Source organism: Gambusia affinis, linkage group LG04 (genome assembly GCF_019740435.1).
Source record: "Gambusia affinis linkage group LG04, SWU_Gaff_1.0, whole genome shotgun sequence".
NCBI classification, from domain to species: Eukaryota; Metazoa; Chordata; class Actinopteri; order Cyprinodontiformes; family Poeciliidae; genus Gambusia; species Gambusia affinis.
The window spans coordinates 10908318-10931950 of record NC_057871.1 but is presented as its reverse complement, the minus strand read 5'-3'; the positions used below and the strand labels follow the sequence as shown (position 1 = coordinate 10931950).

General features: G+C 38.1%; 1 protein-coding gene across 3 annotated transcripts in view; it reads left to right on the top strand.

Annotated features, from left to right (window-relative positions):
• Positions 1–22468, top strand: part of palm3 (paralemmin 3) — a 35820-nt gene extending 13352 nt beyond the window's left edge. Inside the window, exons 2-8 of one of the 3 annotated variants that reach the window (XM_044114705.1) lie at positions 10541–10593; positions 12054–12134; positions 15501–15628; positions 16582–16630; positions 17717–17747; positions 19198–19248; positions 21042–22468. In XM_044114705.1, coding sequence (XP_043970640.1) covers positions 10549–10593; positions 12054–12134; positions 15501–15628; positions 16582–16630; positions 17717–17747; positions 19198–19248; positions 21042–22171 — 1515 coding nt within the window. In that variant the 5' untranslated portion in view covers positions 10541–10548 and the 3' untranslated portion in view covers positions 22172–22468. Of the gene's footprint in view, positions 1–10416; positions 10594–12053; positions 12135–14132; positions 14251–15500; positions 15629–16581; positions 16631–17716; positions 17748–19197; positions 19249–21041 lie in introns of those variants that run through there. The other 2 variants (XM_044114706.1, XM_044114707.1) reach the window with 2 other exon arrangements.
• The last annotated feature ends 1165 nt before the right edge of the window (positions 22469–23633 follow it).

Sequence of the window (23633 nt, the reverse complement as noted above, 5' to 3'; positions counted from 1 at the left end):
GCATGAGGGAGACCAAAGGAAATCATTACTGATTTAGCAGTGGAACCTGAAAACATTTGTTGCATTGCATGCCTGAGCAGCCACAGCAGAGATTAGACGGAGAGCGGTGGGTGTCTGTTTTGTGTACAATTGTTTCTGCAGTGGGCAGCAACAGGCAAAGGCTAAGATCTATCCACCTCCTGCTCAACAGAGACTCTGTACTGCACACACACTAGTCTTATGTGTGTGTCCTTTTCTATGTCTGCGTGTGTGAGTCGGTGTGTATGTGTGAAGCCTGATGGTTCACCGTTGATCCCCCTCAATCTCTTATAATTGCAAAGGGAGTCTGCTTCTTTGAGGGCTATTTTTTGATTTTTATCACCATCTCTTCTCTCAACACTGTTTAGTCAGATTGTCAGTGCATTAAACTTCCTAACCACTGAACACTGGGACCTGTTGGAAGATTTTGTTTGATTTTTCCCTTGCAGTCATTCCTTTGAAGCTCTGAAGCTTACGTTCTCCCTTGTGATCATTTGAGCAGGCTTACCATATGTATCTCAAAAGTTAACCCACAGGTATTTATGTGACAGGCAGATTAACTTCTTATGTGTTCAGAGATATACACATTATGTGGACCTCGCTGTCACTCATGGCCTTTTCACATTTCGTCACGCTACGGCTACAGCAACAAACGTCTGTGTTTTATTGGGCTTTTTGTAATAGAGCAATGCAGAGTTGTGAAGCGCAAGGTAAATCATACATCATTTCCCCCCCTTTACTATAATTCTTCCAAATGAAATCTGGGGAATATAAAACTCTTCAGAAACTAACTAACATGAGCAAATCCCCTTCCCACCCTCTCCTGATAGGATCCTTTTTCATATCTTAGTGCACCAGCCAAGGGCAACTCATAAAACAAAAAGATTAAGTCAAGTCAGACACACATAACAAGGTAAACTAAATAGTGCATGCTGTTTTTTAGAATGCAGTCTTGTAAATAAATGAAATCTAAACCAAAACAAATTATGTGTTACTCTGTAAATTACACTTATGTCTTGATTTCTTTAGACATAACACTTAGTGTGATGTTTAATTCTGTATTGTGGTTTTTGGTGTAACTTTACTACATTGGTATGGCTGTAACGGCAGCCATCAGAGGTTCCGATCAAAGCATATTTATGTTTTAGAATGGCCCAGTCATGCTGAAATCAAAATGGGAATATTCGATAAAACTAGAAAACATAGCTGTTTCCAGATGGTCTTCTTCCAACCCAGCCTTAGCTGGGCTTCAGCTATTTTGCAAAGATCAATAGACAAAAAAAAATATTCAGTGTGAAGAGAGACATGCACGTACTGTAGCAACACAAAGGTGTTAAAAGTATTGACTGAGAGGGGCTGAACATTAATGTAATGTAGACTTCTCACATTTTTGTTTATTTGGAATAAAAAAAGCAAGCCATCAGTCAATTTTCTCCCACTTGACAATAATGCACCGTGTTTGTGGATGCAAGGGGTCAAAATGTGAACAGATTCAAGAGGTGTAGATGTCAGACAGCAGTTGGACCTTGCATGCTCCAAAATGCACTTGTCCATTAGCTGTGACATATAGCTGTCCAGAACGTTGCAGACAGACGCGCACAGAGCTGGAATGTAGTGTTTTCATTCTGCTGACCTGGACTGTCCATCAGAAGAACCTTGTGCTGTTTCAGCAGTGCCATCCAGGCTCCACAAATTCCACCCATACCACCCACACATGTACGGTCCACGCAGACACACTGCCTTCCACTGTGTGAGAGATTTATTTCTATCTCAATACACAGGATATCCATCCCTAATAATGTGATTCCTGCTGCAGAGTCTGTAAAGCAACTAAAAATCAATAACTGATGAAAAAGCACTTTTACCACAATTCACTCCGTCCATCTCTCAAGCTACAGAGTGATTGCCTCTTTCATTTCTCCCGCCTGCAATTGAAGTTCTATCTAAGAATTTGCTTTACGGCTTGCTGCCTGTATGAGTCGGGCTTTTCCTGAGCGATGGCGGACAATGACAGCAGAGGATGCACAAGTTCAGGGATCGTGCGACTGCACGTTCCCTCTCCAATCGTCTGGTCGACATTGTTTGTGCTCTTCCTGTTCCTAAACACACGGGTGGGAGGATATTTTCAATTTCCAATGGCCTTGGCCTGGTTTCTGTCTGTTTCGCAGGAAATTCGAAACAAATCAGGTTGAATTTTTATCTTCACTCGAGACAGGTCAGGCTTTGTTTTTAAGCCTTCTGTTATCTCAAGTTTATCTCAAGTATCTCAAGTACTAAAATGGACCCCCGCAAGATTCACTATATGATGTGTAGTAAGACTTTTTAAAAACAAAATCATAAATATTCTAATTCAGAAAAGGAATTTTGATGAGCCGTCCTGGTTTTTACCTCCTGCACAGTTTTTGCTTTTACAGTGATCTCCCACCTCCATTCAGCAACCTCTCAGAAAAACACTGCAGAAACCTCAGCTTTCTGTAAAGCAGGGCAGGCAGCAGGATAATTATTGTACAATAGGGAAAGTCAGATGGTGGCCTTTTAATGACGCTCTCTGCCCCCACACCATCTCTACTATATTCAGAACCATTTATTTGTTTTGTGCGTAGAGCTTTTTTTTTTTTTTTCTTTTTTAGAGTTTTCTTTGCCTTCTGTGTGCATATCCTCAAAATTTAAATGCACACAGTAAAGGTCAAAAGTTTATAAGTAAGCACTCATCATGAACAGGTATCTCATATTAATTTGGGGCTTGCAATGATATGTTTATGCACACATGTTCCAGGGTGGAATGATGTTTAAACTTCAGTGAATTTTAACAATCAGATGCACATGTTTAAATTTTGTGTGGATTTTGCATCATCCACACAAGTTAAAACCATGTATATAACATATACATGCAACCCGACCATATTTGGTCACTAAATGTCACTAAGCAAGATGCAGAGAAACCACACTCCTCTTTTTTTTGTCCATTCGCAAACTACTATTTTATCAAGCTTCTTATCAGACATAGCAGAGCTCTTTTAAATTGATTGGTTTCCTGGTAAATTGTTTGGTTTTCCCTGATATTCGCCTGCTTCTATTTCAAAACCAACTTTGATGTGCGTCATCATTCTGTTGGAAAAAACTATTTTGTCTGGTTTCAGACTTTGTGCAATTTTCACTTACCAAAAGACCTTCCCTTTGCTTGTCGACTGTGATTAAAAAGTTACCACTCGCCTTGTTTAGATGACAAAATGCAGCCAAACCTCTTGTTATGAACCAGACGTTTGCATCCACTGAATGAAAAACCCACATTGTTTTTCTCATTGTCTAAAGTTAAATCAGACCAAACATTTCTTGTTTTAGTTTGTTAAAATTACACAATTGATTTCTATTTGCTAAATGTCACAATAATAAGAAAAATAATATTTCAGAGATTTCTTGATTTCTTGAAACTCACTATGATAAATACAGAATGATTGCTGTCTTTTCAAACAATGAATGAAAGACCAGGCGATTATGTCATGGCAGTGGAAACCTCTTACAAGTTAGCTGACACATTAGAGACACACCTGTGGATGTATTATAATGCCACACCTGCTTTCTTGTGGCATTGGATCAAACAAGAAATGAAAGCTGGTTCATCCTTGGGAACAATTTCAAGATGCTTTAAGGTTCCACATTAATCTGTTTTAATAATTATAAGGAAGTATAATCATGTTGACATTATGGGGATATCTAACCATCATGTGTCTCAAGAAGGAAACAGGTTAGTCCCAGAGTTTTGGTTCAAAACGTTCAAATTAACATTCACCTTGAAATGTATGGAAGCCATTACACCAAAAGAAACCTAAAAAAGCCAGATTGCAGTGTACCAATGCACACAGAAACCCAAAACATGCAACCCAAGTCATACAGTCCAAAGACAATCCTACCAAATACTGTAGAAGTGTCCCTAAACATTGATCTTAAAGACTTTAATAAACAAATTATTAACTCTCTCATTATTGTAGCATTTAGCAAACAGAAAATATCTGTCTTTGGTGTATGCAAACCTCTGTCTTCAACTGTTGAAACTGGAACACACCAATCTTTTCTTTCTCGATCATTGATCCGATCATGCACTTCCTGGGTGTCACAAAATGTGAGCTGTTAATACTTGGCGATTCTTATAGTTTGCATTCCAGACCCCCTTCTGCTCAGCCATCTGTTTCCACAGAGCTGATGTCACTAAACTCGCGCTTTGTGTGCAGCTCTCCTAACACCTCGCAAAGCAAATATACATTGTTATATAAACATGCACACATCCACTGCTTGGCAAATATACACCGCATTCTTTTGCAATTGGGTGGGAAGAAGGTCTGCTGAAAAGTTTGCAGAGACTTGAGAGGCAGCTGGAGTTCTATGGAGACAAGATTTAAGTCTGTATGCATTAACAACAACTGCTTTATAATGCAATATATTTGAATAAATTCAAATATAATTTTAAAGCAACTGCCTTTTGGTTAAGATTTTATGTCCATTTTCTTTTTACTAGTAGACTTTTAAAAAAACAACAACTTTTTTTCAAAAGTGTCTCCTTTCTATAGTCCTAAACCAAATCAAGCTGGTCAAATGCAAGGTCACGTCCAGCTGATTGAATCATCAAAATGCATTAGCTTGTAGTGAGGCTCCTATCCTGCAACTTTTAGATGCAGCCTGTCAGCAAAACACCTGAATCAAATCCTTGAATTCCCTCATCAGCATGTCATTCAGCTCCACAGAGCCTGGTAGTGGAACCACTGATTTGATTCAGCTTCATTGGAGTTGGAGAATGGATGGAAATGCCCAAAGACAGGTGTGCCAAGCTTGTGTCATCACATTCAAGAAGATTTGATACTGTTATTGCTGCCAAAGGTGCAAAAATAAACTAATGAGGAAAGGCTGCATAAATGTGAATTTTTTTTTTCTGGTCTTCTAAAGTTATTTGCGCAAATGTAAGAAATCACGTGTTGTCATTCTGGAGTATTATATGCAGAGGTAGAAGTTAATCTATTTTGAAATAAAATTAACAAATTGCATTTAAAAGGTTTTCATAGCACCTTTTTCAATGTAATTTGTAGAATCATCAGTTCAGGTTCTGCCTTTATGGAACCTCAACTGCATTTAATTAGCACTAGCTCAAAAGCTAAAATGGTTAACCTGGTCTAACCTGAACTAAGTGTCTTTCCTTTGGATGTGGGTTTTCTGCCGATCTGTATTAATCCTGCTTAATGCCAGCTCTGGGTATGGGCCTGATATTTAGTTCTTTCTCAGCCACAACTGGTTCTGGCTGGGGGAAATAAACAATTTCTTGATAAACAACCAAACATAAATGAATCATTTGTGACATCAGGACATCCGTCTGCAGAAATACCAATGTAAATTATGTGATCTTGGACATTAAACAATCCCTCTGTGCTGTGATTCAGCAAAAACTCATGAAAATTATCGACAAACAGAGAATGACAATGTCTCTCAACTGACAAAATGACAAAATTCTATGGAATCTTTGGAGTTACCCCCAAGGTTTACGCTTTCCGAGTTTGCTGAAAATGCATATTTCTGAAAAAGCTGACAAGAATTAGGTCTTACTAAAATGTCAATGTAAATCTATTTACATAGCACATAAAAACATCGGATTGTTGGGACATTTTTTTCTGCCATACCAAGAGGCTTTTAACAGCTTAGCTTTTGTAATTACTGTCAGCTGTGTTCCCCACATCGTAAAACTTTTTAGATCAATACATACGATTGTAATTTACTTCCTTGTGCGTGTCGCATTTTACAACTAAAACGGCTAACAGCTCACAGGAGGGCTCTTTTAATTTAAGACATTTTAAGCTTCCTGGTGTTTTTTCAGATGACGACCGCTTGCACTCACATTAGTCAGCTCTGTCGGGAGTGGAAGGCTGTGTCCTCCTTACTTCACTAATATGCTCTCATGCATTTCAAAAGCTCATAAATGACACAAATCTGTAACACGCTGGTTACATATAGAGATACACTTTCAGACTGCCTAATTTCTGGTGGTTTTACCTCAGTTCATTGCATGAACAAATGCCAGGGGGCTGCTTAGCGATGTAGCCCATCATCCTGTGAGTGGATACATTTTAAAAGCTAAACTTTGTCTGATGTAAGTAATCTGAGCTTCTTTTTTATGAGGTGCTGTATGAGAATTATCCTTGCTGGGTTTTTCCTACTAATCTGTTTCTTTTCATGGTTTTCTCTGATGACTTTGTCATAAAGAGTAAGTTTGTTAATGTATATTTTTTTTAATTATTACCATAGTGTTCTGTATTCTGAGTGTGGAATCATTATTTCTTTGAGGTACAAAAAATTTAATCTGACTAAACAGAGGTGCAGGTTCAGTCCCACACCAAATTTGTAAACGGCTCTTCCTTCTTAATTCTTTGTGATGATTGTGGGAGTCGTGTGAACATTCACAGTTAAGGTGTGAAGATCCGTGGTCAGATCAAAGAATTCAAATGAAAAAACAACTTCAGACTGTTCTCAAAATGTGAGCACTGTACATATTATACAACATGTAAGTGTATTGTCCTGCTTCTATTCGCATCTTCTATTTCCCCTTCTGGATTCCAGTTTTCCTGATTTGACTCATCAGTTTATTTAGGCACGTCACCATTACGTTACCCTGAACCTTTATCCCCTGGAACTTACCTACACTGAACCCTTAACATCCCCTGGGCTGTTTGTTGTGCGTTTTTGGCTGCTGCTCAGTGTTTGTGATATGTAAATTACATCTGCTGACGCTGAGAGGGTTGTCTGGCTCTCGTCTCCACACTGCTGCCAAGTGTGTAAAAGAGAAATGGAAAATAAGTGTTGCATGATGAAAAGCATGTTTTTATTTCTCTAAAATAAAAACATGGGTTTTCTATAATAAAACTATAAGCAACGAAATTTTAACAGCTTCAGTCTATAACTTGGATAAACAAGATCCCAATCTCTGTATAACTGTAGCAAATATTAAATGATCACAGATGCAGACGTCTACATTCACTTGCATTTGTAGTAAGAGTGAAATGAAGAGGAGGATTATCAGGGTTATTTTTACTCTGTGCAACAGCATTAAGATCTCTTATAACAAAAGTGTAAAATTCATTGATCTTTAATAAATGATACCAACTATATTTAAGAAGTGTTACTGAAACTTAATCTTTGGATTGGGGTGAGGGAGGATAAATCATAGCTCTGAACTACCCTGGTTCAGGGAAAAGGTTCCTGACAGTCTAACAAGTTAAATTATACATTGACTGCAGCTTGATTATGCAGCAAATATGGCATGTCTGTGTAAAAAGCAGATATAACATGTTTTTATCATTAATATTATTATTTTAAATTGCTGCTGTTTGCTGTTGTTTTTTGTTGTGTGATGGTGGAGGGGTTATGCTGTGTGGGGCTGCTGTTTTCATAGCAGATTTTTTTTTTTTGGGGGGGGACAAGATGCTCTAAAAGACACATTGTCCATTAGCATGATTTGAATTCATAAACTACATCTGTGTTATAGGCAGTACTCATGCATCTGATGAAAGAGCATTAGTTCAGTCATTAAAGACTTGACTTAGAGAGAGTGTTTTGTACCACTCTGGTTCACAGTGCTCAGAATCTTCTGAAACCTCCTGATGCTTTCTTTCATGTTTACATTTACCTTCCTGTCACAGCTCATTCCCTACATGCTGACGTTAACAGTCGTAGCCCAAACCAGCTAACCAGGTGCAACACCTCGCATCACCTCATTTCCTTCCTGTCTTTTTCTTTCCTTCCATCTTCTTACCATCTCCTAACTTTTTGACTTTGTCAGCCCTCCCATCTCTGCTCTCCTGTATCATGCTTAATTATTGAAGTCAGTGCGTGTCTTCAGGGAGCTGCTCAATACCTCCTCATCAAAGCCTCGGTTTGTGTTTGCTTGTTTATCTCAGACTGCTATTCTAGGCGTTCTCCTCAAGCCCTGATGAGATACAAGCCTCCACTCCCTACGGAGGCTTATACTGTAAGCTGTCACTGCACCTTCAGTCATTCAAAAGCCTTCCACGGAAAAATGTAGTCTTTTTCTTCTTCTGTTGCTCTGCATCGATGGAATGTTTCTGAATTGTCTGTGTGCATCTTTTTTTAGAGTTGCCTGATGAAAAGCAGGTTAGATTTTTTTTTTCCACGGTTACATTGTTTTCCTCTCTCTCTCTTTCTTTTATTCCTGTCTGTCTTTGAGCACACCAATGTGTTTGCCAGCATTTATGAGGGACCTCTTTTGTGATCCTCCCACCCTCACTCCCATCCACCCACCCGCTTACACCTGGAGGGCGCCAGGAGGAATCCCTCTGGCATCAAGAAGATGAGGTTTCTATCTATGATAACTAACACCCTCTAAGGCCCTGGAAGATCTTCCATTCTGAGGGAGCAACAATAGCCTGTGCTGTGCAGAGCTCCCCTCTGGGAAGAAAGGAGAGACCTCATTTGTAGAGTGTATGAGCTTCTTAGGTGTGTGCAGCATAGCATCTGTGCACATAGCACATGTGCTAGATCTAGATCTAGTTATATTTATATAACTAGAAATTCTAGTTATAAATATATATATATATAGTACAGACCAAAAGTTTGGACACACCTTCTAATTGAATTCAATTAGAAGGTGTGTCCAAACTTTAGGTCTGCTCTGTAACTAGAAGATCTACAGTTGCAGCCTGAAATTTGCATACACTCATCATGGCCATGAATGATATTGGGAATGTGAATGGTTTATTTCAATTGCTCTTTTTTCAGAGTGGAATGATGACAGAGAAATAGACAGAGTAAAAAAATCAAGAAATATTTTCACAACTTTATGAATTGTCTGTAACCAAACACTTTTTGTAACCATCATCAAGGCTCCAGCATCCTGGCTGAATATGTGATTCTCTCCTCTTGAATGGAATTATTGACTTTTTAAGATAGTCAACGTGGACTGAAATAATTAATTGTGATTAATTGATTATTGAAATAATCGTCAACAGTAAAGAGAGTTTACAAAATATACATTTTACATTAAAGATGAAGAGGATTTTTTTTTTTTTTTTGTAAATATGTTCTTTCCAGAACTCCTCAAGTGGCAAAGTTTTTAGCTTCATCTGGCTCATCTTCAGCAAACATAAGATCCTCCTCACATACAAAACGCTATAATCCATGGCAACAAAAAACCTCAGAGCATTATGTTGCCATAAACATTGATATTTGGCAAATGATTAAAACTTTATTTCGTGCATGTTTCAGTCAAGCATGAAGGAGTAGAAAGTGATATTGATGAACCAGCAGTTTCTAGTTTATGGCAGGTTTGAGCTTTGGCCATGTCTCAGCTGTTTCTTATTGACAGATGGTTGAAACTGAGAGGACCACGACCCCAATTAGTTGTGACCGAAATTAGTTACAACTAATTTCGGATGAGACAAAGCAAGTTAATATTAAGCTGTTGGAAAGGCCCTGGCCTGGTCTGTACTGAAAATGAAAATAACAGTGGGATGAATGGAAGTGTTTGATTGCAGTGCATTTGGCAAGAGTTCACAATACCACTTCTTTTTTCTTTTTTTTTACATCTACTTTTGTTTGTAAAATCCAGGTTGTATATTATCAAACCCTGAAAAAAAAACTGTTTGGGTTTGAAAAAGAACTGTTTGGGTAAAATTATGGTCAATAAATGTACATTTCTGGCTTTTGTAAAAAAAAAAAAAAAATTGCCCTTTCAAATGATGAAACCAGAGATTTTTTGTTGTTGTTGTTCTTGTAGTTGGTGAGAGCACAAGAATGATGGAGTGTTGAGGAGCTGGTTGCTCTGTACGACTCTTCTTTGTACCTTTGGGTTTTGCAGAACTGAGATATTTTCCAAGTTAGTGTTAGCTGCAGGGAAAACCTAATATTTCCTCTACTCCTTTTCTCAGACAGAACGTGTCACGACAAAACTTGAAGATTAACTATGGATTGGAAGGGGGATGTTCTTGTGGTTTTTATTTGGGACTGTGGGTCAGAGGCGCTCTGTAGTTAAGGGCACATGTTGCCTTATGCTTGCCAAATTACACATTTTGCCAACTGTGAAGGCTGAACCTGAGCCTCTGCCTCTGATCTTGCTCCCACTCATCAGCTTGCCTACTCAGTCTCTGATGTTGCAGGAACAAGACTGCAAGAGTTTGGGGACTTGTGCAGAAATACTCTTTGATTCTTCTCTTCAGATGACAGACAACATTTACTCTTACAAAGATGAAAACAAAAAAACAAAAATAATAATTACATCACAAAAGCTGGGAAAATTGACACACCAACAGAAGAAAATGCTCTGTTGGATTTCAGATGAATTCCATGGATTTTTGTTGTTGTTTATTTTTTTTTGAACGTACAGAAGGGGAGTGAGGGGAGGGGAAGGGGATCGCTCTTTCCAAACCCCCTACCGTGATAAAAACTTGTAGAGTGAATGGATCCAGTTGAGTGTTTGTGTGTTTGTTAACCACAGAGCTCTAAACTGTGATCGTGTCCTGGTGTCTGACAGGTGCCAGGATGGATGAGGCCGAGAAATACAAACAGCGACTGGAGGCCATTGCTGTGAGTACACACACATAAAAACACACAGCATAAAGAGGTTAAGCAGCTCTCTTTTTACTATCTACATTTTAAATATTTCACTGAATGTGAATGTGATGAGCGAGTTTGTGCCTCGTACTGAAACAGTCAGTGGATGGCAAATAAATGTGGTTATGCAAATTGTTAAAGAAATTAAAGTATTAAACTAAATTCATAAAAATCAGATGAAGTCTAAAGACTTAAAGCAAGTCAGAGTATTGGCAAGAAGCACAAGACAAAGGCAGTGATACGTATAATAATATAGTCATTAAAAAAAAATTAAATTACAGTTTAAGTATCACTTTGGGTTGAAGGGTAGAGAGTGTAAGTGTGATTTTTAAAAAGCTAGTGATATGAAAGTTGGTTGCTCTATGAAAAAGTCATGAAAGCTGCAATATTTATTGATGTTTCTCACAATCTCTCTAATGCACTCATAACCCATCTGTCTCTTTCTTTTTAAAAAATAACCTACATGTTATCTTCATATCTCCTCTTCAGCTCTTTGAGTACCTGAGCTTTGAAACGGCTTTAATTACTGATGTTTTTCCTTTTGTGTTTTTACGATGTACAGCACTTTGAAATGACTTGTTGCTGAAATGTGCTATACAAATAAATTTGATTGATTGATTGATTGACTGCTATTGCAGATTATATAAATGTCTCCGATTGGGATGGTGACATATCATTAGAAATGCACAGGAAGTGCTAACAAAAATGTCTAATGCAGTAAAGCATTAAAGTCATTAGATAAACATCTTAAATTGATAGAAAAACAGCTTGATGGAAAATGGGGAAAAACAGTAAGAGACAAACAAACGAAAACACATTCCGAGTCCACAGCAACAGGCTGCTATTGGAGAAGCTTTATTCATGTGTTTGAATGATATGGTGAAAGCCCAGACCTCCATCTCCATCTGGCTCTTACAAACGCTGTACAGCAGCAGAAGCCAGCCTGCTTGAAAGGAGCTGAAACATTTCTTTTTTGTTCCCCTCTGATGAAAAGATTACTGTCCATCTGCTAAGGTGGGCCAAACATAAATACACTGGAAAAGCTTTTCTTTTTTCATATGCTCCTCGCTTCAATGTTTAAAATATAATACAACATCAAAATAGTGAATGTGTTGGTCTAATTAAATTTAAAGCCCAACCAAAATCTGTTTCAATTCCAGGTGCAAAAGAACAAAAGAAATATTTTCTTTTCTAGTAATGTATTTTAATTAATTATTTTGGTTCAGTTTATGTTTTATTTTAGATTAACTGTGTTTATGATGATTTGTTAATCAGAGATAGGTCCCTCTCGCACTTTACGTGATAACACTTCTGAAATGAAAGGGATTTTGTTGTGCTTCAGTACAATAACAATTAAAGCATTGTGATTCTGGCTCTTCCTGTGCTGTGTGCAGACTAAACCCTCAAGTCTCTATTCTCTTGTTCTTATCCAGGAGAAGCGCCGACTACAGGAAGAGCAGGACAAAGTCAGAAGAGAAAAGGAGGATGAGAGGCTTAGACAACAACAGCTCAAGGTCTGACACGCATGATGATCTAACCTCACTCCCTCACACACACGCACACACCCATTTACATCCTGCCTTCATTTCGCTCAGCAAACATCATCTGTATATTTACTCCAGCTTGTTTGTATGTCAACTTTCTTCACACATTCTCTCCACACACCCACATAGATGACCTGTAAGTATATCCCGTCACGTTTCCTGCTTCTGCCTGTTCCCTAGAATCCTAGAGGCAGCCCCTTCCTTTGCCAAAATCATTTTTATGTGACTGTTTACACACACTCTGCAAGTCACAGCGCTGCTCCATTGTTTTCACATAATTTCCAAACTGCCGTTTCCACTTCCTACTCCACGGTCTTTTGCCGCCCTTAGGCACATTCCTCAAATTGTGCAAAGTTTGTCCAGTAGAAGGACACATTGAAACATGTAGGAAAGCGTCGACCCTGTGAGTTTGTGCACCGTGCTTCAACAGTGGAAAGCAATTTTGGATAAAAAAGAAAAATTGCTACAGATTTTAAATATTGACCTCGAATTGCAATCCAGATATGTGCACTTTTACGGGAGGTGTTATCATCGCAGGCTTTAGTGAATCCATTTGCTTTGGCATTGAAGTTGACCTCGGTGCAAATATAAATAAGCGAAAGCGTGACAGCATCAACTTGCATGCAGTTCCTTGCCTGCAGAAAACTGTAGAGAAGGCAGCGCCCTGTACAGGGAAAAGGAACAGAGCCAGACTTGTTCTGCTCTTCACAAGGAGACAGAGGTAGTATTGTGCTGCCTTCAGTTACTGTAAGTAGGTAGCTACAGGTGAACGGTTACCAAAGGTTGGAAACCTGGGCCTTTCTGGTGGATGGAAATCGTACATAAAAGTTTTAGGTTTATAGTCCCTTGCAGAAATAAACATATATATATATGTGTGTGTATATGTTCAATTGAGAAGCTAAGGCAAAAATGTAAAACATTTTTCCCACAACATACTCTCCAATCTGACTGATTGAGCTATTCTACAAAGCAGAAAAGAAAAATGTTTACTATCATGTAGTGCAAAATCTGTAGGGCAGAGATTTTTATATAATTCAGTCTAATCTAAGTAAAATGTAGTTTGAATTGTATGATGGCAAGTAAAGACCATTTTTATGTTGTACCATGCAGCAATCAATAGCCTAACTGGCTAAATATCCGAAATAAACTAGTTGACACGTTCATTTGACTTCCTATTCATTATCTAACCTCAGTAGATATAGTTCTGCTGAGTTTATGATTTTATGTTAATTTTATGTTGGGTGCATCAGAGATAGACAAGAAGCTGAGTACAGCAGAGATCTAGTGGAGCGCTTTGTGGCATGGTGTGGAAACAATCATCATATCATATGATGTTGAAATGTGAACAAAACAAAGGATGTGATTGTAGATTTCAGAAGAAACAGAATTAGGTCAAACACTATTTCCATCATGGTGAAACAGAAGTGGAGATAGGTGAGGAATAAAAATAACCTCATGTTTACCTGGACAACAGTTTTGTTTGGAGACTATCTTAGAACCACTGGAGAGGATGGTTGCAAGAATTCTTAATAAAATTAACAAAGTTACAGACAACCATGAGCATCTGCTTCATGAGACTGCTTTACAACAGTGCATTTTCAGTCAGAGGCTTCAAAGGTGTCACTGTAATACAGACTGGTTCAGAAGATTGTTCCTGCCCACATTAGCATGCAGCTACTTAAGTCTTTCAACTGTCACCCCAAAACAGTTACATGCAAGTCAATACGTCCATGGGGACACTGCTGTCCTCATGACATTTGAGGGGTTTTAAAGAGCCTTGGAGAATATAAGTAACAATAACATTTAATTTCCTTTTGGAATTAATAAATTGCTTTTTTAATTAAATTTGAATTGAATTATGCAGTGTCTCAAAATAAAAGTCCAAAGATTAACAAACAAAATATTTTTACTGTTGCTTGGTTACGGTGACAGGCAGTTATTTTCATTTGAACATTCTGTTTCCCGTAGCAACTGGATAATAACAGGACCATAACAGATACTTACAAGTGGCTAACTTGTTTGCGAATGAGGATAAAGTGGGTGAATAACAAGACAACATTTACCTTGACGGGTATATTAGCTGAAGGTATACTATTTGTCATGTCTTTTTTATTAATTTACTGTTTTTAAATGTGTGTTTGTTTTATATTTTCTTGAAGGCTAAGTTATGACAGTTAGATAGCTAACTGCCAGTTGATGCTAATTCAATAATCTTAATGAAATCTTGGGAGCCCAGTTTGTTTTCCATCAACTTAATGTGGTGTTTAAATATATGTTAAGATCGTGTAAATAACAGCTAACCAACCAGCATTTTTATTTGTAACATCCTTGTACAATCTTAAGATCTAAAATATGTATAATGACATACACAACAAAGATGCTAACACTGCAGCTAACATTTTTGAGAAACCTGTGAGAAGTGGAAAATATTTGAGGTGTTTTCAGTTCAGTTAAAAAAAAATTGATTATAAATAAATCTATAAGCCATAGTTAAATTTTTTGAAGAGTTGTAGATGGTGATGGTTGTGGGCTGGGCATGAAGAACAACCTCCTGTGTGGTCAGTATTACAGCAAAGAGGCCTCTAAAGTCATGAAGAGGATTATTGATGCGCTCTGTTTTCTGAAAAAATCTCATCATCTCTAGAGATTCAAAATCAGTCCACTGAACAGCCCTCTTTGTCAGTTTGTTTACCTTTTTAAGCAACTAGCTCTGATGCTAACACCCCCAACATTGCACTGCTCCAAACACTGAAAGCACAGTCTGCTCCCCTCTTGCTCCGCTGCTCCTCTGAGTAGTTCTCCAGATGACAGGACACAACTTTGTGGGGCTCATGTGATGTTGACCACCTGGTTAGACACACAACACTTCAGTCTCACAGACTGTGGTCTGTTTGTCAGGAAGTCATCGATCCAGGTGATTGTTGAGGCTTCCACCTGTGTCGTATTGTGTCTAACAAAGAAAATCAAGCTGAATTATGTTAAATACACTGGAGAAATAATAATAATAATAATAATAATAATAATAATAATAATAATAATAATAATAATAATAATAATAATAATAATAATAATAATAATTTAATAACTAACTCGCGTAGGCCAAAAGGAGTCTCTTCATAATGTGGGATATCAGTAGGATTATCAATAAGGATTTATTTGGTGCTGGAAAAGGGCAAGATGTTTTCTACAGCAGTGGAACGTTCTTGTGGCTCAGACTAAGGTTGTAACTGCCTTCAGAATCACACAGAGCTGCTCTGCACAGCCCTTCAGGACAGGCAAAACTTGATTAACACTCATCATTTTTTTTCTCCCCTCACCCTCTTGTTTATATTACAGAGGAAGTCTTTAAGAGATCAGTGGCTGATGGAAGGAAATCCTTTGTCTCCCTTGTCACCAAACACCCAGAACACCTTTTCCTCTCTGTGGGGAACACAGGAGCAGGATATGGAAAAGCCTGCTGACAGGTATGTTTTGTGTGTATGTGGATACCACTCAGAGAAAGAGCAAGAGTTTGGGATTGTTAAAACAGGCGGAAAGGCTGGCAGCATAATGAATTTTTGTTTTTGTATGTGTACAGCTGGTACATAGCAGGTAATTTAACCCTTTAACTGCCGGTGCCCCGATTTACCCATTGACCTGCATGTAACAGTATTTGGGGTGACAGTTAAAAGGTTAAATTCATGGGTGCAACCTTTTCCATTCTGTTTGCTTTCACGAGATTTTAACTTTGGCACATCATGTTCTCATTTTTATCGACAGATTTTCTTTTCTATAGATATATCAAGAAATTTAAAAAATGACTGGAACGGAGCAATTAGAGACTCAGAAAATATATATATATATTAATAATTTCTTAAGAATCAAAGAAAATTGCTAGCAATAGGTAAATATCCATAAGAAACAGAGTAAGCTCTGGTCTGTTTTTGAAAAACAAAAGTATTATTTTGGTGGAAACGTTTTATTTAGACAGTGAAGAAAGCAATTTGGTGTTTAAAGCTCCCAAAGAGAAATAGGAGTCGGCTAAAACTGATACCTGCAGGTCTGAGCTTTACGAAACTGGTCATTAGAGCTCAGCCACAAAATCTGTTTGGTATTTTTACTTTTTTTTGTCATCATGTTATATTTATAGTCTTCAAGATCTGGAGTACACTTTTTTCAAAAAAAGATCCTCTTTTGAGCAAAACATTTTAACACAAGACATCAATGTTAGTTTAAAAATGACAAAAGCCACTGTTCAACTGTTTTTCCTCCTCTGATTTGTTTAATTTCCCTTTGGGATCAGTAAAGTGTTTTTGTACTGAATTGAATTATCTTTCATCACAGTACAATTTCTACTGCTCTGTGAAGCCACACAGAGTTTGAATGCATCGCTTCTTTCATCCATGTGCGTACTTACACACTTGTGTGTCCATCTCAGGTTGCAGTCGGAGGATCAGCAGGTGACTGCACAGAAAGATTACGAAATGGTGAGCAAATCTCTTGTGGAAGCGCACATACGCTTGCATTGTGCACACAAAAGAGGGGCTGGAATATGTGTTGAACATGTTTGCTACATCACCTTCTATTAGGCAGGAAATTTCCCACATTGCCTCTCTGTGGCTCTCTGCCATGCATAATGCATTTGCTCGCTCAGTGTAGCTTTGATGTAGCACCTCCTGTTGAAAAGCAGGGACTTTATGAATATGAGCAGCACTTTAACATAAAAAATACAGAGCTTGATCCACTCTTAAATAATTGTTTTGCCACCAATTATGTATTTTATTAGGACATCTGTTGCATCTGTTACATCAAAAAAAAACAAAAAAAACAATTGTGTTGTCCGGTGCGTTCTGCAGCTTCTCTGGATTTACTGCATGACTCAATTTCTTTTCTTTAGATCAACATTCTAGTTGCTTTTTTTTTCATAAAATTTTTGAATATACAAATGGATGTTATTAATTTTCATCAAGGTAAGATGGAAGTGACATTGTTACATTCTAGTTGCTTTTTTTTCATAAAATTTTTGAATATACAAATGGATGTTATTAATTTTCATCAAGGTAAGATGGAATGACATGGTTGCATAATTCTTCTAATAAGCAAGTGAGTTTAATAATAATTCGCTTTGGGGGAAGTTTTGGATAACTTCACAAATACAGAGTGCATCTGTTGCATAAGGTTTATTTATTTTAGTTGCTTTAAATCTGATTTTACAAGGTACAGTAAAAGGGGTCACATTTCTCTTTAAGGGGGCCCAAGAAAAAGCTAACTTAAATATATCTTTTTCGTAATTGAAGCTTTGCACAGTTCTACATCAAGCCTTTCCAGCTCAATCGCTCCCTCTTGTGACGAGGCAGAAGTTTCAGCTTGGTTCAAATGCCAGGGATTCAAAATTAAACCATCACCACGGTTTTAGCTGGTTAAGGCGTCAGACACAGATTCAGAATGCCCCCCAAAATAGTGTGTTATAACAATATATTTCTTTATTTAAGGCTGTTTCTGATAAGACATGACAGATTCACCTTTTCAGGCGATTCTAATTTAAGTACTCTGCTTGTCTCTCTTTCTCACAGGAGGCATTAAAAGAGGCAGAAACTAAAGCAGGTAAGTGGAACGAGATGAACACAAAGCTGAATCAGAACTACAGTGTCATTAAAAAGTATGCATTCAATTTAGAGCCAAATGGTAAAACACTCATGTCTACCTTATATGGAAAATAAAAATGCAGGAGGACAAATTGTACTTTGCTACTGTGTTGTATGAAAGAATTATTTCCCAGCAGCACAAAAAAAGACCCATTTATTTCTTACAAAATTGTGCTGGAGCATGTGTCTGCTAGAACACAGAAGTATAGTGACGGCAGCCAAACAGTATCTGTCAGATCTGAAGATGCTGAAGCAGCAACCTCCTGCTTCCAGAGTTGATTCGGTTTTAGGTCAGAGATGAGCCACGAATCCATTACATTCATGCAGCTGGCATATTTGAAAGATCCATCCTGTTATTATCTGAACAAACAAGTCAGAAGGGAACAAAGGTCACCCTTTGGAGCAACAGCTGCCATGCAGCGATACCTGACAATGATTGTTTTGCGTCACTGTGGAGGAACTTTGGACCACTCTTCTTTACATAATTGATTAAATTCAGTCTTGCTGGTGCGCTTTGGAACACTGTCCTGCGGGCTATTCATTTGTAAAAGTCAGAGTTCCATCAATTTTGTTCAAAATAAAGCATCCTCAGACCATCATGACACCACCACCATGTTTTTCTGAAATGCTGTGTTATTTTTCCGCCAGATTTAATGTTATGCATACCTCCCAAAACATTCCACTGAGGTCTCGTCAGTCCACAGAATACCTTCTCAAGACTTTTGGAGATCACAAAAATGTTTTTATGCAAGATGTTTGACAGGCTTTTGAGTTTTTCCATAGCACCTTTCTTACAAAATGAAAACCTAATTTGAAGACAGCTTTGTTGCATTTGCCCAGGCCATCTTTGTAAGAGAGAGGTTCTTTATCTTCTAAAATATTGAAGTGTGGCAATTAGAAAAAGCAGAAGAAACATGTAAGCTCCCCTACATTTGTTTTATAGCAGTGTGTATTTTGAAAAGTGAATTTCAGTGGATTTTTTTTTTATAACAGAAAAAGTGGTACTTTAAGATTCCTTGGTATGTAATACCAATCTTGATATCTTTGTATAATCAGACAAGCTCCTACATAAAGTTATGTAACAGGGAAAAGCAAAGCATAGCCATCATCCATCTGGACACCTGTTTTTAATGCTTGCATGTTCATCTGTCCAATCCGTCTGACCTTTACTAAGCGCACTTTACTGTCACTCACCACAGCAGCTGTGCTTCTATTGCTCTGCTTGCTCATTTTCAGCTTTTTAATTTGCAAGAAATAACATCAAAGTGGATGATATTTAAACAAATAACATGGCTTAGTTTAGTCAGGATTTGGTCGCCTTCTTGTAATACCCTTAATATTAGGCCATCAAAAGATCCACAGTTGTATTTATTAAATAACCCGTTGATCACTATTTGTTTTGCCCTCAGAAAACATCTACAATTTTTCGGAGAATGGAGATTCTACAGCATTAAGAAACAGTGAGTAGAAAGAATGTCTCTCCGCATCGATTTATGTTCTTTGACTTTGACAAGTTTCTTTATTTCAACCAGGAATCCTCTGATCTGATCCATTACAAAACTTGGCTCACGTGTTGTTGGTATAGTCTTTGCACACCGATCAAGCCATGATTAATTTCAACTTCAGTCACAAGTAGTGAGTCTAACAATCTGGTATTTATGGAAGTGTAAAGCTGATTATTTTTCTTTTGTTGCGTTTTTACACTTCTGCAGATCTTAGCAACCATTTTAACGTCATATGAAAAAAATGCAACTATTTCAAACTCCCATTTTCCCATATCCGTCCTTGCAGTCAAAGCAACATTCACAGCAAAAAATTAAATTAAGGATGTCAATAATTCCATTAACATAAATGTCTTGAATTACAAGTGTACTATTGAGTAAGTAAGATTAAGACATCTCAAAATCCAAAATTTTTCCTATGATAGATGTTTTAGGTGGGTACGATAGATGCATTTTTATATTTCTGGCACATTACTTTAATGGGAATAATTAATTTAGGTATATTTGGTTAGAGTATCCTTCAAGTCTCTCTACTCTCATCAACAGATAGAAACACTACTTACTCAATAATGTCTGCTGCATTTGGTAGTTTGGAAATATCAGTTTTTATTTGTGTTATGTTTGAGATTAGCAGATTAGCATATAGCTCCTGCTTAGTCACATAGGCAGCCATAACAGGTACCATCAAGGGGGAACTCCGATGAAAATATGTCCTTTCTCTGTTAATTTTTTTATGTTAATTTTATTCCATCACTATCTTATGCCAAACTGTGTAACACCATGGAATCCCTTATGAATGTAACTGTCAGTATGCATTGCATCAACTATCTTAATGAAAGAGGGTGAAGAGGCATGTTGTAGCCAAAGTTCACAAAACGGTAACACAATGTGATGAATTTGAATTCACTTTAATGGGCACTAAAGCGCAAATCTTGCATTTTTAAAGGGCAGCGAGTGCACAGATGTGTCAGTTAGGATGCTGTTGAAGCAGAAGAGAACTTGAAACAAAGTCTGCGCGTCGTTTTATATAAAAAATCAATCAAAGTTGATGACTCAGCTGTCCAACACTGCTAACTCTCAACTTTCACTCAGGACATACTACACACTACAATACTTCAAAGGTTTCCGACCACTTTTTATATGGAAATCCCCTTATACTTGTAGCTCCAAATGATGAACTCAAGATACCTGCTCCTGTGCACATCCTTGTGCAAACAAATAAATAAATATGTAATATATAACCTAATGCTAACAGTGTTCCAGTTAACATACTCCTAAAGATTTTCTTCCCCCAAATCCCCCCCCCCCCCCCCCACACACACTCTGAATTACAGTAAAACACCACCAAAAAAGAAAAAAAAAAAAATCAACTGGGCATACACATCGTTCAACCAGACATAAACCTATTTACATATTTTGTTTTCAAACTCCACTGAAGTTTGTCACATTTCAAGTTGCAAGAAAACAAACTACAAACCACATTTACACCTTTTTTTTCATTCATCCATACTGCTTCCCGCACCCCCAACCCCTGCAATGGCACTGCAGCCCCCCAAGGGGGCGCCCCCCACACTTTGGGAACCACTGACATAGTCGTAGAAGTCACTTAATTCTTTGACTTTTAACTGTTTTTCTAGTTATTGCAATGCTTGTTGATAAATATTAATAGCTATTTCCCTTCACTTTTATGAATTAATATATTTGTGTATTATTAATAAAGTATTTTTTGACATTTATTCTGTGTTTTTCAGAACCAGCTGCTGATGAAGTCAAAGTAAACCAAAATACACCACAGGGTGAAACCACAGTCATTTTGACCAATGGTGGGGGTAGCAGCGAAGACATCAGTTCTCACACCGTCTCGGGGCATAGTGAGACGAGCACAATAGAACCAGCCGGAACCACCAAGGATGCCAGTAATGCTGAGATGGAGTCAGAAATGAGCGCAACTGCCACTCCTCTCAGTCAGGTTCCAAATGTTGACATGAATGAGGAGGAGGGAGAAGAAGATGGGACTCTGGTGATAAGAGCAGAGTGTGTGTACATCACAGATGAAGGGGATGATGTCTCTGGGGACCTTTCTTCCCTGAAGGACCAGCAGGAGTCCACGCAGAATCCAGAGGGAGTCCAGGAGATTGTAGAAGTTATGGAACAGGTAGCAGAAACAGGAGGAGGTCCAGAAACAGGAGGAGGTTCGGAAACAGGAGGAGGTTCGGAAACAGGAGGAGGTTCGGAAACAGGAGGAGGTCCGGAAACAGGAGGAGGTCCAGATACAGGAGGAGGTTCAGAAACGGGAGGAGCTCCAGAAACTTCACCAGTGACTGAGAATGGGGAGGCAGCTGAGCTCACTGTCAAAGACCAATTAACACCTGAAGACAGAGGAGACATAAAAGGCAATACAGAACCAAGCAGCCAGCAAGATGAAGAGACACAAGTTGAAGGCCACGATGAAAAACAGGAAGAACCAGACAGCCCACAGCCACCCACAGCTCTGGACTCTGGTGGTGTTTCTTTGGTGCCTGTCTATGCCGAAGCGTCTCCCTCTGCTCTCATTTCAGAGATGGAGGCTGAAGCCAAAGCTGAAGCACCAGCAGTGCCCGAGGTGACTGAAGAGGCAGTAAAAGTGGAGGAACCTGTCTGTAATCTCGGCCAGTTCCAGGAGGTGCTTCTGACTGATTCCCAGGACAACCAGAACACAGAGGCAGAGTCTGGAGAGCAGGAGGCCCTTCTGCAGAAAATCCCATCCCCCGACCTGAACGTAGAACTTGCAGGACCAAACAGCCTTCCCTATTCAGAGACACGGAGCGCAAGCAAAGCTAGCCAGGGAGAGAAATCTGAGACTCCCAAACAACAATCCTGCCAGTGCTGCTCTGTCATGTAATTGTTCCTTCGGTCACCTTGGTTTTATGCATCCATTCCATTTTTGCTGCATTTTTTTTCCACTACTCAAACCTGAAACAGCTTGATATTACAAATTTTTAGCCTCTTTAGCTCATTACCCGGAACAACCTTATTAAATTCTCTTTGTACAAACAAAACTAAAACATGGAGGACTTTGTTGAGTTTGAGAGAACCTTCATTTTTTTAGACAAACTAGTTAGACTACAAGTACCTCCACATATTAGTTGCAGTAAAGTAAAAACAATATGCTATTTGCAGTAATAAATATTTGAACATATCTGGTGAAACTTGTTTTTGTCTTTGATTTCTAACACTTCTATCCATTTAGGCATTTTATGGGAAACACTAATATTCCAAGTAAAATTTTTAATTAATTTGGAACATTGTTATAGTGTCGTATACATTATTCATTTTATTTATAAACTGGGGTCACCAGTTAGCATTTTAGGAACCTTGGACGATTTTAAGAAATAGATTCATTTTTGAATACCTGAAAGTGTGAATACATTATTTCTGTGAATTGGTGTACATACTGTAAACAAAACAGCTTGTGGATCTTTAGAGCTTTGATGTGACTGTTGGATGGGTTCATGATTAAACCAACGTTTGTGCTATTCTGTGTCACGTCTTGATGTCTACGCAGGATTTAAGCTCCTGGTTAAAATTTGTCTTTCATCTTACTTAGTGCATTTGAATAATTTTCAGATGAACTCTTGCTGTGTGACAAATTATTGGGATCTTCTATGATAAACCAAAACGAAGTTAGGCAAAACTGTGAAGCAGAACAAGAAATAATTGCATGAGTAATTTTTTTGTTTTTACAAATAAAAAACTGAAAAGTGTCTTTACTTCGTTTCCCTTTTATAAAAGTGAAGCTGATTAGTAAAAAATAGTCCATCTGTGTGTAATTTAATCCCAGTATAGATTTGTTTATTAGAGAACATTAGATAAAAGAAAACCGCATTCTTCAGCATTGACGGGGAATCTGGTCCAAACTGATGAGAAGACAGAAGAAGCTAAATATAAGGCAGACTTGTAAGGTCGAAGAGGTCGCAGTGCACCTGACCCTGGGGGCAGGGGGTTCAGCTTCAGCTTTTTTTGGAATGTACAGAATTTTCAGTCTAGAAGTGGAAAGCTGGAGGACATACAGTACAGACCAAAAGTTTGGACACAGTTGTGTCCAAACTTTTGGTCTGTACTTTATACCCCCATTAAGCCTGCAACTATAATTGCTAGAGGATGTGTTTTTTTAGATATATATTAACAAAAACTGCTGAAAACATTTTTTTCTTCTGAAGAGAAAAGATGGCCTGTAAAGAAAGCAGTATAGAGAACCTCATTAGGGGTTGTACTTTTCTCCCAGCTGGTCTCAAGTATTCTTTATTTAAGCAAGTACTGAAACATATGAGAAATCTGCCTGAGTAGTTTCTTTTCTCTGCCAG